The 17,512-nt window shown below is 37.2% G+C and overlaps 1 protein-coding gene across 2 annotated transcripts in view; it reads right to left on the bottom strand.

The window, feature by feature from the left end:
* Positions 1-17,512, bottom strand: part of LOC123680587 (lachesin-like) — a 328,128-nt gene that overhangs the window by 45,101 nt on the left and 265,515 nt on the right. For both annotated transcript variants that reach the window (XM_045618564.1, XM_045618565.1), the window contains exon 2: positions 5,616-5,779. In XM_045618564.1, coding sequence (XP_045474520.1) covers positions 5,616-5,779 — 164 coding nt within the window. The remainder of the gene's footprint in view (positions 1-5,615; positions 5,780-17,512) is intronic.

Here is a 17,512-nt window from a genome sequence, read left to right as displayed (position 1 = left end):
GAACCGCATCAGGACCATTACATGTACGAATATAGCCGAGGACGGAGGAAATCATACATTATAATTGCTCTAATTTGCCTGCTTCCTGCTGCTAATAATTCACGATTCAGCACATTACGGTTCATTCTGTCATTATTGTTATTTGCATAATTATGCCGACGCTACCGCCCTCACGTATGCCTACCTGGCAACAGCCATTTCGCCAGCTTATAGGTGGAGGGGAGTGGGGGTTAGTTGATGGTTGGGACCTTGCAGTTAGGAAACGTCTGTGTTCCGTCAAGGGTATTGTTTTAGGGTTATTCGAGCACCGATAATGGATGCGCGGAGGTTCTGTGCTCTTGCGACAACGGAGATGAATTGAACTTTGGGCTGGTAATGGCTTAGTTTGAGGTGGTGATGGCTATTGATTGGGCGGATTCGAATTTTAAAGTTTGTTTTTAGAGTGGGGAATTAGGGTTATATTGTAGCGAACTCAGTTAGGTCACGAACATAGAGTAATTAACATAGATAGAGGGAGTATACACAATTTTTACATGTCCCCTACATGGTTAGATTACGTTGTCGGATTGTTATATATTTTCAAATTCACAATTTTGCTATACCCTTATGAATGTATATTATATTGAATGAATTATATTTATTTGAGTGATTCCCGATAAAATATGCAAATTTGAATATTTGGCATCCGATATTTTTCTTAATTGTCGAATTTGTGATAAACAGAATATTTATTATTTTCTTTATATACCTGCTCAAATCCAAGGTTTGTCAACTTTTGCTCTCCTATTGTCATTCGTTAGTTCACGTCATTAGGCTCGCTTGAAGTTTGTTTTCTGAATTTCTGATATATTTAGGTATTCATTTCAGTATATTTTGAGTAGATATGAAATGTTTATTCACTATGGAAAGGACCTCATGAAAATGGGTCTAGCAGAAAACGACGAGTACAGATTCTGTGGGGAGGAGGAAGAAGCTCCGGATCACCTAGTGACGTCATCACTAGCCATCGTCATCACTAGCCAACTTAAAATCTGCTTTGGACAAGAAACTTGTAAGAGTGGGGCAGATACTGGAGTTCATTAGAACTCTGAAACTGTAAGGCGAACTGAAGATCACGTTATGGAGAGCATAGCTCTGATGGGGGGCACAATATATACCATTAGGTCGTAGTAAAACGTAACCTGCTCAATTAAATCTATCTATCGTTAAATTGGTCTGCCTAAGCATTGAGGAAACATCTAAAATTTCCTCACCATGTTACACACACGAACTAATAGAGCACGTTGTTAATATCTGTCGGCAAACGCAATGATGAAGGACCATACGATATTCCCTGAGGCCCACCCTAAAAAACCAAGCAATAAAATGTTCAATTCGCCCTAATTCCTCGTGTAAACCCCCAACCACGTAGATTACCGTAACTTTCCCGATCAGGGAAATGTTAATAGACTTCCGGAACACTTTCGGCAAATTTGCAAATCAAAATTAATAGTTTGCAATGAGGCCAAATTATCACTACGCGGGAAAAGTTTCCCATCTGCAGGATTCCCTATTGAAATAACGCCTTAATTAGTTAATTCACTGCTCTGATGTATTCCAATTTATCCTCATAGCCAAGTTTCGGGAAAGTTAACTCGATGCCTTGTATAGAACCGGCTCTGGGCGCTCACGGCCCACTCCGTAATCGCGATGTATTAGCGAAAATGAATAACGAGCGAAGTTGCCGGATGTTCTTTCTTCCGGATGCAAAACTAATCCCCAACTTTTGCCGCACAGCAGATCCGAGAATGCCTCATTCACTGTGACAACTGCACTGCGAGAGGGAGAGGCTGCAAGTATAGGACTGACGAGATCCTGGATAATGGTGATTAGCTCCGCGTTCGGGACTGGCTTGGAACTTGGCGAAGCCATCGAGGCTAGGAGGTTTCTTCAATTATAATAATCTACCAGATGCTATAGTTCTTCCAATCTTACTTGAACTACTCCAAGAAAAAAAAGATTGTCCAGATGTTCGTTTGATATCATGGAGCAACCGTCAGCCCAAGCTTTTCAAACCCTAGAGTTCAAATCCAATTTGTTCTGATTCCAATTATTAGTTGTACAACTTTACATAGATGGATGTAGCGGTGAGTGGACGTCGAAATAAATAGATCGTAGATGTCATACAGTAAACTTAGGTATTTGTAAACATAACGCCATCGAAATATTACTCGATTTGTGACTGCATCATTAAGAAAACCTGTCAGCTTACTATCCAAATTCTCGTCATTTCCGTGAGGTTTTAATTTTCTGCATTAATATGAAGAAATATGCGTTTTAGACTGATAAAATTCTCTCAAATGCCATTGGTGAGGCCACTATTAGTGAAAGAACGTTTCGAGAGTAGTTTCAACGCTACAAGAATGGTGATTTTCACGTCGAAGACCAGCATGGCGGTGGAAGAGAGAAGGTTTTCGAAGATTCAGAATTGCAAGCATTACTTGATCAAGACTCGTTTCAAATTCAACAAGAATTGAGAGGATCGTAAGGAGTGACGCAACAAGCCATTTCAAAACGCATGAAAGTCATGGAAATGATTCAGAAACGAGAAAATTGGGTGCCGTACGAGTTGGAGCCGAGAGATGTTGAACGGCATTTGTTTGCTTATGAACAGCTGCTTGCAAGGCAAGGAGGGGATTTCTGCATCATTTTGACTAAAGACTAAATAAGGGTTCATTACGATAATCCCAAGCGCAGAAAATCATTGTGATATCCCGGCCATGCTCCTACTTCACCGAATATTCACAGTTCCTAGGTCAGTTGGTTGGACCAGCTCGACGTAGTGTATTATGAGTTGTTAAAACCCATTGAAACAATTACAGGCGATCATTATCGAACGCAATTAATGCGTTTCAGCCGAGCATTGAAAGACAAACGGCGGAAATACATGAGAGACATGATGAAGTGATTTTACAGCATGTCAAACTTGGAAACTTTGAAATGGGAAGTCCTACCCCACCCACCGTAATCTCCAGACGTTGCTCCCTCAGACTATCACTTGTTTTGATCAATGGCACAGGGCCTGGCTAACCAGCACTTCCGGTCTGACGAGGAAGTTAAAAATTGGATCGATTCGTGGATTAATTCAAAAGATGACCAGTTTTTTCAACGTGGGATTCGTATACTGCCCGAAAGATGGGAGAAAGTCGTGGCCTGCAATGAGAAATACTTCAAATTATGAATGTATAACCAGTTTTTTACAAAAAAGCCTCGAATTCCGAAAAAAACGTCGAAAGCAAAGTTGTACTCCTATGTTGTTTTAGAGTTTTCACTAAAGTAAGTCATCATTACGTTTTCAGTATACCTTTTAACTTTCCTTGTGATGAAGAGTTCTTTTGGCTTTTAATACTTCTCCCGCGACTTTTCTGGCAACAGCTCGCGATTTTAACGGCGCTTGCAATTTCAGGTGGTGTACATGAAAAATCACTGCAATCATTCCCTTCTCACATTCTCTCAACTTTTTGCTCCACAGAGAAATAAAACTATTTCGTAATCTCACAAAAAATTCAATAAAGTAATTCAAGTACACATTTTGTACGGCTACATATCTGTTCTACACCTATTTTCAATTCGTTTTTCCGACACCTTCCATCAAATTATGAATGATGGCTCCCATCATCCCATCATGATTTCCCGTGTGACTTTTTTTCACCGATTCAACGAGGGATATATCATCCCAGTTGCCTGTTCGATGACGTCGAGCATCCCCTGTTACATGCCGCTCCTAAACAAGTAAACTTTATCATTCAAAGTCTTATTAATTGCCCATGTTGACGTCCATATTTCATTCTGGGACGTCACAGACGCGCGAATCGAGTTACGTAATGATCGATGCATCGCGTCAACGGAGCCGACTTTCAAATTGCACACGGTGTGTAAGGACTTCTGGCACAACGTCATAAATCTTACACCGCATTTAAAGTGGCACATGTAACGCTAATAAACACGGAATAAAAATTCGCCGCTTTACGTTGTTGTATAGCTACGCGATAATTCGCTGTGTATACCGTGATTTTATGTTCTGTGTTCGAGATATCTGACGTTTCTGCGACCATAGATGTGACTGGGATATGAATAAGATGTCTAAAACATTGGTGTGAGCAGTTACTCTTGAAGAACCTTAAGATTAGAGTGGAGAGTTTTGAAGGGACAAGCTTTCTTGAATTTTAATGGTATTGATTCCTTTTCACTTGATTTCCTCATCTTTTCTTATGGCGGCGCTCACGTCGTCTTTCTGTCAATGCCGTTTTGAGGTTAAATTAGTAATAAACTACTTTTGACAGAACCAATTATTCCATTGATTGGTTAATTCCCAGCGTAATAAACATAGATAGAGGGTGCATATATCATTTTCAATAAGAGAATTTTGTTCCCAACATGAACTATCAAATTTTACATGAAGCACGCGGAAATGAAAACATATCATTGATACGATATTCCACTCAATTCGCGAGTTTCTCCACAAAGAACGCTTTTCTTATATCCCATAGTGAATCAACGTTTCATATCAACTCAAAATATATTGAGATGAATAACTAAATATATCAGAAATTCAGAAAACAAACTTCAAGGGCGCCAAACGACGTGAAACATTACATGACTCTAGGAGAGCAAAAGTTGCCAAACCTTGGATTCCAGCAGGTAGATACAGAAAACAATAAATATTCTGTTTGTTATAAATTCAACAATTTGGAAAAATTTCGGATGCCAAATATTCAATTTGCATGTTTAATCGGGAATCACTTAAATAAATATATTTCATTCAATATGATATACATTCATAAGGATAAAGTAAATAATTTGAATAATTTTAAAATAAATCACATTCTGACAACGTAATATAACCATGTTGGGGACATGTAAAAATTGCGTATACTCCCTCTATGTATGTTTATTACTCTATGGGTTAATTCTTTGTATAGCGCCACCTTAAGGAAGAAAAGGGACCCATGCCGAGCCAAATTGCCAGAATTGTCTCAAACAAAATCTAATCAGTGAATGAACCAGAATTTTAGACTTCTTAGATATGAATGATTATGGTCGAGGTGCATAGAATGTCCATTGAATTTGTCAATATAGTCAAATATCGAGAAATCCTCTCTCTAGTGATACCTAGATATTGAATGAAAGATCTTCCAACAATTTAACACTTCACTGTATTGAAACCCGACCTTACCAACACATTTTTGATTGAAAATTTTGACTTCATTCTTCACGAAGTCAGCTTCAAGAGTACTCCAAAGCTCCCATAACATTTCAATTCCTTTTATGAACAAAGATTAGCCTTTGCTTTGAAACAAAATTTCAACCTTGACAATCTCTTCTTCATCAGTGCCAAATTTCTATTGATGGAGTATTCTTTTGAGGTCTGCCAACAGCCAGTAAAATAGAGGGCTAGAGCTGGAGGAGCAGCTGGTTGGTCAAGCAGTTGAAAGGGCAATTCGTTTCATTTTAGAAATTTGTGAGAGCAATAACTATAGAATTGAGTCCTCACTGGGAATTCTATGCATCTCGATTGGATATGAAGGAGAGATGAATGCTAAAGCAGTGAGGTACGAAATCGATTTAGTACTTACGGTCCTATTGGCCAGATTCTTCACCCTACAGTTGAGATATGCTGTTTTCCCCAGTAGAGCTGTCACATTTTTGGAGGCTGTCTGGTCAAAATGTGGCCCTCTCGTTGTCAGCTCCGAAATCGTGTTGCTAGCTATACCACTTCCAGACTTCACTGCACCCAGTACTGAAAAGAAAAAACTCTATCAGCAATTGATTAATTTCATACCATGAAAGAATCATAGAATATAACTATAGGGTTTGACATTAATTAGATTTTTAGTTTATATAACATATATATGTCATTGAATGGATTAATATATCAACAACAAAAGTGGTCCTGGAACTAAAAAAGAAAAAAGACCATTTCTAGAAATGACTGCATTAGATTGTGCTATTGAAAAGCTTATAATCAGCATTACTATTCATTCTCTTCGATATATTTCCACTACCGCTACCAAATCATTGAATTATCTATGGTTTAATCCATAGAGAATTTTTGACATTCATTCGATTTCTAGGTTATATCAAGACGTCATTGAACGCGTTCATCAACTGAGAGGCCTTCGTGGCCGAATCTGAGAAAGAAAGCACGGAGTTCATGCCAGAATAAATCAATTACTTACCCCAAGTTTATTTTCACACAACGCGAAGCGCAGCTTTGCTGCGGAGTCACGCAAAAAGACCGCAATGGGACTTCAGACATGAAAACAGCTATTTGTCATGAACTTGTAACGATCATAGAAATTGTGATTTCAATCTAATTTCAGTGGCGTTTCTTCTCCAGGAAATGAAGTTTTTTTTTTAGTTGACTTGTATACAACCGCAAGGCTATAACTGATCTTCTTTTTTGATATTTTTGTGTTTGTATACTATATATACCTCCTGATATATATATAAAGGGTGTTTTTTTAGAGCTATAGAACTTTAAATTGCAATAAAACAACGATGGATCATTCGATTGACATGAATTTTATTTATCCGCATATTAATCTTGAATCATTTTGAATATGATTTCTGGCATATTACCGCCACGGCTGTCTCGGATGTAGTCCAATCTGGACGTCCAATTTTCGATGACTTTTTCCAACATTTGTGGCCGTATATCGGCAATAACACGGCGAATGTTGTCTTCCAAATGGTCAAGGGTTTGTGGCTTATCCGCATAAACCAATGACCTCACAAATCCGCACAGAAAGTAGTCTAGCGATGTTAAATCACAAGATCTTGGAGGCCAATTCACAGGTCCAAAATGTGAAATCAAGCGGTCAACAAACGTGTCTTTCAATAAATCGATTGTGGCACGAGCTGTGTGACCTGTTGGGCCGTCTTGTTGGAACCACAGCTCCTAGACATCATGGTTGTTCAATTCAGGAATGAAAAAGTTAGTATTTATGGCTCTATACCGATCACCATTGACTGTAACGTTCTGGCCATACTCGTATTTGAAGAAGTACGGACCAATGATTCCACCAGCCCATAAAGCGCACCAAACAGTCAGTTTTTCTGGATGTGACGGTGTTTCGACATACACTTGAGGATTAGCTTCACTCCAAATGCGGCAGTTTGTTGACGTAGCCATTCAACCAGAAGTGCGCTTCATCGCTAAACAAAATTCGCTTATGAAAATCGGGAACAACGGCAATATTTTCGAAATGAAAGTTCAGAAGTTGTTCAGAAGTGAGTCTATTCAAGATGAATTGCCAAACCAAACTTAGCACAAATCACTTGACAGCTATTAAATCGGTCGTCATATTGAACAGTAATGCCCATTCAAAGTTATATACCTCGAAAAAAAACACCCGTTATATATTATACTATTAGACCTTGAATTTTGCTATACTTGATGCTTCCCTTGAAAACGGATTTTGTGGATACCGTGTCGTGCAAAATACTTCATTTCAAAAAAGGTGAAAAGATAAAAAAGGAAGAAAATGAGGAAGTCATATGAACAGTAATGTTCCAAAGGAATCAAGTTACAATTAAACAAAATAATTGCTAAAATTGGCTGAAGGGTTCAAGAAAAATGAACTGCAAACTTCGTTGAGGTTTTTATGTTCTCCTGATTTGGTCGGTGTGTTTATTTTGCTTATTCTTCGCCATATTTTTATCGCATAATTTCTCAATATCCATGCTCAAAATCTCTATCATCAAATAATTATCCAGTGTTTATATTAAAATGCTCGCTAGTAATAAGGTTTCACTACTCGTCGAACGCTTTTTTTACTGAGATTATTTCGTTTGATTTCATTCCATTGTTCATTCAATTCCAAGGCAGCAAATGGAGAAAAAAATCAAGAGAATAATATACTTAGGTATACTTATAACTTTCTTTAGGACGTCCAGAACCAAACTACCCGAAGAGGTGTTGCCTTACCTATAGAATGTAATGATCGGTCATAGGTTTTTTACCTTTCACTCAAGAAAGCAAAATGTATAACAATCAAAATCACAAGGATATAGATTCAATTCTACAAAAAAACTCATCAAAAATAGAAAACAAACAAAATTCTTCAACTTTATTCACCGATTTTACACAATATATTCTACGCCCCTGCCTTTCAATTCTTTCCGGAAACTACTCCAAGATCAAATTTTAATTAACAGGTTATTGTCGCTTGCTACAAACGCTAATTGTCCATCAGCTCTTCCGTTTTTAGTCCAGGCATTTAATGCTTTAATTACACCGATGCTAGATAAGCAAAATTAGGTATAGTGATACGCAGACACGCAATTTTTTTCACCACTGGTGGTCTATAAAGTTAGAAGCTTCACAAAACAGAATCTGGTTGAAAGCAGAAAAATTACAACCGTACACTTGATGAAAGGTAACTAAACTATCGGTTTGAAGTGAAATAAAACCGAATTTTTAAGCCTTCAACGTATGAAACGAACAGATTCATTTATTTATTTATTTATTTACTTGTTTATTCTTGACCTCTAATACAGTACAAGTACTGGTGACAAGGCCTATTTAACAATATACAAAAAATAATACTATAAAATATTCAAAACAACAACAAAGTTAAACTTAACAAAATAAATTTTTCAGATACAACTTAAGCATAATATTCAAGTTTTTTTTAGTTCGTATATACTTCATTTCTGGTGGTATTTGGTTAAATGCTTCTATTGCTCGGTGAATTGGGGAGTCCTGGGCTTTCCTTGTAAACTTGAGTTCACTTTTGATGGTACCTCTATCTCGGGTGTTATGACTATGCACATCCTGTACTAGTGTAAATCTATAATTTGACTTTGTATAAGTGTTCGTCATGCCATGTATCAGTTTAACTTGTTCCAATTTCTTTAGGTTATGAATGTCCAAAAGTTTAGTGTCCTTATATAATATTAATGTAGGTGTTAACATGCCATAATTGAATAATATTTTTATAGTTCTATTTTGGAACACTTGTAGCCTTGTTAATGATGTATTTGATGCATTTCCCCAACAATTAATGAGGTACCTCAGTCTGGAGGAGATCAAGATACATTATCAATTCATACTTGGCTGAATCTCAGACGATTTTAAGTCAAGAGAAACATTTAGGAGTATTCTGAGTTTGATGCAGAAAAAGAACTCTAAAAATAGTATGAATTCACAAAGTAACAAATGAAAAATAAAGCGATGAAAGAAATTAATGAGAAAAGAGAAAAGTTCAAAAAAATATCAATTGAAGAATAAGATTCAAAGACACTATGCATCATTGTATGAACGAAGTTCAAAAAGGAAAAGTGGAAGACAAAAGAAGAAATATATTAGGTCAATTGAAAAGTCCCCTGTCTGATGCACATATGGCAGTGCTAGTATTAAATCCATATGATGTTCAGTTAGCATTAACATTTCAACGATACGTGTCAAAATTTGACAGCAATCCGACCATTAGTTTGTGAGATTGCGTTGTGAGTGTAGGTACTTTATTATTTGAAAAAAAAATTAAAAAAAAGAATCTGATGTTCTGATAAAATATTGCTTTTTGAAAGGAAAAAATACAATTGAAGCAAAATCTCGGCTTAGTTTCTGGTATGATGAGAGTAAACGTGTTGAAATAAGCACCGGAAAACCTGAATTTTCGCATCGATATGTTATAATGGATGAAACATGGTTCCACCATTTCACTCCGGAGTCCAATCGACAGTCAGCTGAGTGGACTGCACACGATGAACCGAATCCAAAGCGAGGAAAAACACAACAGTCAGCTGGCAAGGTTATGGCATCGGTATTCTGGGATGATCAAGGTATAATATTCATTAATTACCTCCAAAAGGACCAAACAATCGACATCGATCATTATACAGCGTTATTGGATCGTTTTTAGGATGAAATCGTTAAAAAACGCCCCCATTTGAAGAAAAAAGGTGATGTTTCATCAAGACAATGCGCCGTGTCACAAATCAATGGAAACAATGGCAAAATTGCATGAATTCGGCTTCCAATTGCTTCTGCATCCACCGTATTCGTCAAATCTGGCCCTCAGCGACTGTTCTCAGACCTCAAAAGAATGCTCGCTGAAAAGAAATTTAGCGCCAATGAAGAATTAATCGCCCAAAACTGAGGCCTATTTTGAAGCGGAAGACAAATCGTACTAAAAAAATTGTATCGAAAAGTTGGAAGATCGCTTTAATCGCTGTATCGCCCCGAAGGCAACTATGTTGAATAATAAAATCGAATGTTGCCAAAAAAATTGGTTTAACTATGGTAGACCGGGGACTTTTCAATTGGCCCCAAAAATAACCAAAACAAACAACAACCAATCAACTGATTGTAACCTGAAAGGGAGATACGATGTAATTTCTGAGTTGCCTTTGCCAACCCAAGAACTATTCATGCAGATCTAATGTGATATAGCCGATCGGCCATTGTAGCCATTGCTGAAGCTCACTAGCCTTTGTTTATGGTTACAATAACCTGCGTTCTGGTTCTGGCTAAAACCCGCCACTGAATAGATGCCTGTGCCAAATACATTACGTGGACCACAGGGGGAAAATTCAGGTATTGATTTTCCTAGATATAAATTAAATTGGGCGACAAATTGCCTTGTTTAGATAGCGGTGTATTTATGGGAAAAATCGACTTACTCCACTTGCGTTTTGGTTGAAACAACGCCAAAATGTTTGATTCATGAGTTTGGGATTTTTTCGACTGGAAAATATTGGGTAAAAATCGGTAATGGGTTTGGGGGAGATTGTCCTATTAGAACATCCCATTGCATCTTTTTATCGATGTGAATTTATCATAGCTATTTATCATATATGATGAAAATAGTGCCTATTCAAGTTTTTTTAGGAGTGGATGTATGACTTTTGCTCTGCTCCGTTCAAAACATAATTTATTTTGCCTGTCAATGTTATTCAAACGATAACTTCAACAGAATACTTTCCACAACAATTTCAGTACAGTTTATTGATTAAGAAAAATTCTAAAAAACATTTCTTCCGAGATTTCTTGTAATATGGTTCTGAAGGCGAAGCAAAGTTTCACCTATCTTCAATATATTTAGCAGAATCATTCAGAGCTTTCATTGGGATTGTGCATTCTTGTTGCAATAAGAAAATAATTTTAGGATGAGCAACTGAAAGGTTTTTCAATAACAAGTTATATTTTAAATAGCCCGCTATCTAAAAATCTTTCATCTTCAGACAGTTGACAAAAAAAGTACGTCATTACTGAAAATAGAACGATACCGCTTCAACATTGCATTGAAATTGGTAAAATTCATTTGACTGAAATTGTTTTTCATTTTTAATTGTATACCTCTCTCTTTTATTATTGAAATAAACATCAATTGATTTCGCTTGAAATATATGTACATCAAAATGAAACTTTCTATTGAAAAACCTTTAGAATATGCTTTCAAATCAGCAAATAGATTAAAAATAAAAAATTCCAGGAGGAAGTTCGAATATTCCATTATAACATGCAACGATCTACAGGAATTTTCGAAGACGCGGTGGTTTCTCGATTCGTTGTGTGTGGTTGGTCGCCGATGAAGCGCCAATGGATGCGCGTATCTAAAAAAAAAAAACAGGAAGAATTTTCTGAAAGATTTTCAATAATTATAGAGACTTCTAGAAAAATACACCTTGTTTTAGACTTCAGCTATTACTAGTTTGATTTGGGATTTATAATTTAATTAGAGAATTGTTTCGGGATTCTTGGTAAGTGTTGACATGAATATTGCATTCAACTAGTGATAATCTCACCAGGATTAATTGATTGATTTTGAAACAGTGGTTTTTTTAGAGTTATCCATCTTGTGGAAACGTATTTCAGGTTTTTTTTTGTGTCAAATAATTTCAGCAGAAATCATTTCTCTATGATTTCTTGGTTAGAAATCCGAGGAGTTCTGAACTCAGGTTAACATATTCTAATATCGTTTTTCATTTTTCCAAAGCACCTCCCGTGGGATTGGAACAACAGAAATCTCTCTTGGGATTGAAAAATATTAAGAAGTACTTCCTGAGATATACCAAACCACCCCTAGAAATCAGTCTTAGAGTCTCATTGGCAATTATAACATTACAAACATAAACACTGAATATTAAGAATGAGTGAATCGTTAGGAAATTTATGAAAGTACGATCCCATATTGATAGAATGAAAAAGATTTGAGTCGAATTTGAAAATTAATGAGCTCAAAGAGAAAATATAGAAACGGGTTAAATTCTGTGTAACCTCTAATTATACTCCATCACTCTCAAAATATTGACAATATTGCTAGAATCATTTCCAGGTGATACTATCTCCCTGGTTGTTGAAAAGAACTGGCAGCTACACTATCGTTATTTGGCATTCTTGAACTTTAGTGTGAGGGTGAACTTGAATTCAAAGATTTTTAAAAGCGTGAGGCCAGGCATCTGCATGTTCAATACAATTATTGAAAATAGTACCTACACATAATATGCAAGTAAATTCAAATGTGTTCTTCCATACATAATTCACAATTCATAAGCTAATAAATATTACAATGCTTTGCCACACGAAAATATATTTTATTGAGCATTAACTTCCAAGTATGACTATTAAATAACCAATTCAATAAATTCCATGTTCAATTTCTGGGCTAAGTCTTTGCACAATATCATGAAGAAGTATGCACAAGCGTTCTTCGATATCGCACAAATAGGAACAGCATAAAAAAAAATGCAATTTCATAAACATCATCCTCCCAATTTGTTTAGTCTCAAGTTTCAATATGCAGGAAACTACATGACCGACTCCTGCAATCCGAATAAAATTGCGCAAAACGAACAAATGATGGCGTCTAGAGATGAGACCATGAAGACGAGCAACACTGCAACTGAATAAATAATATCATTTTTCTCATTTCGAGATGGAACACGCTTGGCGAACATTATCGCAGTAACATATCTGAAATTGAGAAATGACGTAATAAAAATAACGTTGGCGCAATCTTCCGACTCAGGGCTACCAACCTCCATTACCTTCGGTAAATGACTACGACTTATATTCGAAATTAAGGCCGAATAGGAGACGTGGACGGAGTGGTATAGCGTTAATGTGTAATGAGCAGGGATTTTTTTATCCCTTAGACGAATCAGGGGAGAAGAGGAAACGTTTCTTGGAACGTGCGGTGAGCGTAGAAAATTGCGAGAAATCTGAATGATGGATGAGGCATCACTGGATTTGAGGAGATGCTTCTGGAACACCTTAGGAGATTACTTTCTCCACGTGTCCGATGGTATCCCAATTTCTGTCACTTAACAGAGATTTTCTTCGAGAGATAAATTTTCAATCATATTTCTCATATCCCTTAAATGTTTTACTTACATACAATTACGTGACACTCTTCTATTATTCAATTATATATGCCTGATATCACCCCAACAAAATACACTGCGCAGAAGAATTAACGCACATTATGGAAATCTCAAATTTATTCTACAACTGAAGGTGTTCTTAATGATAATTATTTTATCAGAATTATGCATGCATATGTTATCCACTTTCAACGTTTTTCTTCAATACAGATGTTTTTTCCAAGCAGGAATAAAAAAAGATGAGATTAGCAGATTTTGAATGTATTGGCTCAATTCTGAAATCAGTTGTTCTCGATAAATTCTAGTGATCAATAGTTTTTCTTTCGTTTGATTTTCTACACTCGATCGCTATGCAACGCGAAACACGCAATTTGACCCAAGAGGAATGTGCCCAAGCGGTAATTCTGCGAGAAGAAGAGTGGACATACACAAGAATTGCAGAAAGGTTTGGAGTTTCCCATACAAGTGTGTCCAGAATGTTGCAGCGATTCAGGGAGACAGGTATGAATGTCCGAAGACCAGGACAGGGTAGACCACGGGTAACAACTGCCATTCAAGAACGTTACTTGAGAGTTTCTTCGTTGAGACAACGGTTTGCAACCGCTCGCCTCCTTCAAAATCAGCTTGAGCAAACTCATGGGGTGCAAATTAGCACTCAGACAATAAGAAATCACCTCAGAGAATATGATTTAAGGCCTCGTGTCGTGGCTAGAGGCCCAGCTCTCACCCCTGCCCATCGAAGGGCGCGTTTGGATTTTGCGAGAGAGCATATCTATTGGGAACAGGCTGATTGGGAAAGATTACTCTTCACAGATGAGTCTACATTTTGCCTCTACCATTGTGATCAACGTTTCTTTGTATACAGACGTCCACATGTAGGATATGCTCAGTGCACTCTTTCCCAATCAGCCTCTTCCCAATCGATATGTTGTTGCGGCTCTTTTGGCCTATCGGAAACAGTTACCAAGGAGAAGTCGATGACATACTAAGAGGCCTTGGCTGTTATTTCGTTAGTATCCAGGACTGACTTTTCCATATGAGTGGTTCTTAGGCTAGTCAACCCAAACATTCGCTCACTGCTGTTTCTACATCCTTTCCACAGAGTTTGTAAATTTCATCTGCTAATCTACCCATGAGGTATAAAAGGTATTGGTAACGATAGTGTCCTGTCAGCATTCCCAGCATTACCTAAGGCTCAGCTTGTGGAAGCTTTTAGAGCCTTCTGGTAAAGGTCGCTGAAAGCACTACAGATTTATTTGCCTGAGCAAAACCAAAATTGTTCCTCCTGTATTGGTCTTTTCCAAGCATACAAAAAGGCTTAGGACTAACATGTGTTAACCTTGATTTCATCGCCTGTTTCTATGGCCAGTTGCTTTATGGTATTGAGATACTCCCATGTCAGCAGAGACCATTGACTATGTGATTCTAGGAACCTCAGTCATTGTATTGCTTCTAGCTAGATGTTTTACTTTATTATGACATTTTCAGGTCATCCTAGAAGATTGTCAATATGGTTCCAAGAACCTCATCGTAACCTGACCGTCTATTGTGATGTATTAGGTATACAACTTTGCTTCTATTGCATTTTGCAATATATATGGCTCTAGCGGTAAGTGGTTTCAACATGCCAAGAGTGGTTTGAACGCTTCAAGAACGGCGATTTTAATGTCGAAGACCAGCATGACAGTGGAAGAGAGAAGGAAACATTACTTGATCAAGACTCGTGTCGAACGCAACAAGAATTGGCAGGATCATTGGAAGTGACGCAAAAAGCCATTTCAAAACGCCTGAAAAATATGGGAATGATTCAGAAAACAAGAAATTGGGTGCCATACGAGTTGAAACCGGGAGATGTTGAACGGCATTTGTTTGCTTGTGAACAGCTGCTTGCAAGTCAAATACGGAAGGAATCTGTGCATCACATTGTGAGACGAAAAATTTTTTCATTTCGATAATCCCAAGCGCAGAAAATCATGGGAATATCCCGGCCATGCTTCCACATCGATGGCCAAACTGAATATTGAGGGTTCCAAGGTCATGCACGGTATTTGGTGGGACCACCTCGGCGTAGTTCTTGATGAAATTTTGAAACCGACTGAAATAATCACAGGCGAACGTTATGGAACGCAATTAATGCATTTGAGCCGAGCATTGAACGACAAACGCCCGCAATACAACGAGAGATATGATAAAGTGATTTTACAGCAGGACAAGGGTCGACCCGATGTTGCGAAAGTGGTCAAGACATACTTGGAAACGTTGAAATGGTAAGTCCTACCCCACTTGCCGTATTCTCAAGACGTTTCTCCTTCGGACTATCATTTGTTTCGAGCAATGGCACATGGCCTGGCTGACCACCACTTTCGGTCTTATGAAGAAGTGAAAAAATTGTATCGATTCGTGGATCGCTTTAAAAGATGACCAGTTTTATCAACGCTGGATTCATACGCTGACCTAAAGTAGTGGCCAAAGATGAACAATGCTTTGAATCATAAATATATAAGCAGTTTTCCACAGTGAGGCTTCGAATTTTGGAAAAAAAAGACGGAAGCAAAGTTCTACGACTATGTATATGTGTACTCCTTTGATGTGCATATGGAGGGAAATTGAAGGGTATTCAATTGCCATAGTTCTCAATATATCTCCTCTCTTGTAATATAATACTCGCTTCAAATAAGCGAGTTTCATATGTTATTCGAGAAAGTTACATAGTCTCATTCTTCTTGAAACTTGATTATATTACCAATTTAATTTCGTGTTTCCATGGTTAGTTCTTCCAACTTTGTGGCAAATCAGAACTCAAAGAGCTATAACTTCAATTACAGTTCGTTTGTGACGGTTTCATGAAAAACTTCAACAATTACTCCCATGAATGTGTGAAAACTACATGAAAATTGGTAGGTAATGATTCACCTGATATGCCGCATTTCATCCAATTAAAAACATACCTCGTACCCACTGGAAAAACTCATTTCCACTAAAGAAGCACCTTTTTTCTATCGAAATGGAAACCTAACGCTAGCCACAATGACACGAACAGCTCTTGAACGACAATGTATAACAATGAAAATATTCTTTGTTCAGGATGCTTCCCACTTTGTTTCAATTTGATTCACGTGCTACAGAGCATCGATCGATGGATTTGTAGCAGTATAATTCAGTTTCAAAGGCAGCACAATTCCTCTTTCAACAAACTAGATGTCGGCTAAAAAGGACGCTCTTTCAAATTAACTGGATGGAAGTTGTATTGACTCAGAAATAGATGACGCTTTGAAGTCTTTGCGATAATATGAAAAACAGATTTCCAAACAATTAGCCGCTCGGGAAAAGTTCGAATGGTCATGTCAATTGAATGGCGATGTTTATAGAGAACTGAAGGGAAGACACAAGAAATTGCGATATAAGCTTCTAATTAATTTTATCTCGCTCCAACTCTGTATTTGGTATTTATATGAATGAAATCCGTTAAAATGTTCTTTCATCTTCCCTATATTATGATTCACTCAATAAGTTTCAGCCCTATGGACCACAGATGGCACCTCGAGCTACACCTGCAGTTGAGTCTGGATCCAGATATATGAAGATAAGTGACGGTGCATTTGTTGTTGTTTGCTGTGCAAGAAAATAAATGGCTTGATAAGTGTTTTTCAGACTCTGCTTCATCGACTATAATGATTAAAAGATGGTTTGCTGATTTAAACGTGGTAGAAGACCTCAGACAATGTTGAATGCACAAAATATCAAAAAAAAATGCACGAATTAGATTTGAGACTACTTTATTGACTATCCTGACAAAGGTAAAATCAACAAACGGTTACAGGGTGTCTCAACGGAAATTTGACTATTCGTGAATAGTGATTTTGTAAATTCTAACTGGGTTGTTTACAGAATATAAATAACTTTCAAACTTATCAACACTCTGAAATCTCAGGTTGAACAGGTTGGGACAAATTGCATAATGTTATTCAGTGCAGAAATTGGGGAAATCAGTTGTCAAATGCAGAAGAAAAAATCATTTTCACTAAATTCTCCAAATCTGAGAAAGCTGAAAAATTGTCTTTCAATAGAAGCTGAAGATGCTGGCGTTGATAAAAATCCTTGGCCATTTTGGTCAAGTTTAAAAAGATATTCCTAGCAAAAT

Source organism: Harmonia axyridis, chromosome 5, assembly GCF_914767665.1.
Source record: "Harmonia axyridis chromosome 5, icHarAxyr1.1, whole genome shotgun sequence".
NCBI classification, from domain to species: Eukaryota; Metazoa; Arthropoda; class Insecta; order Coleoptera; family Coccinellidae; genus Harmonia; species Harmonia axyridis.
This window is presented reverse-complemented; position numbering and strand designations above follow the sequence as displayed.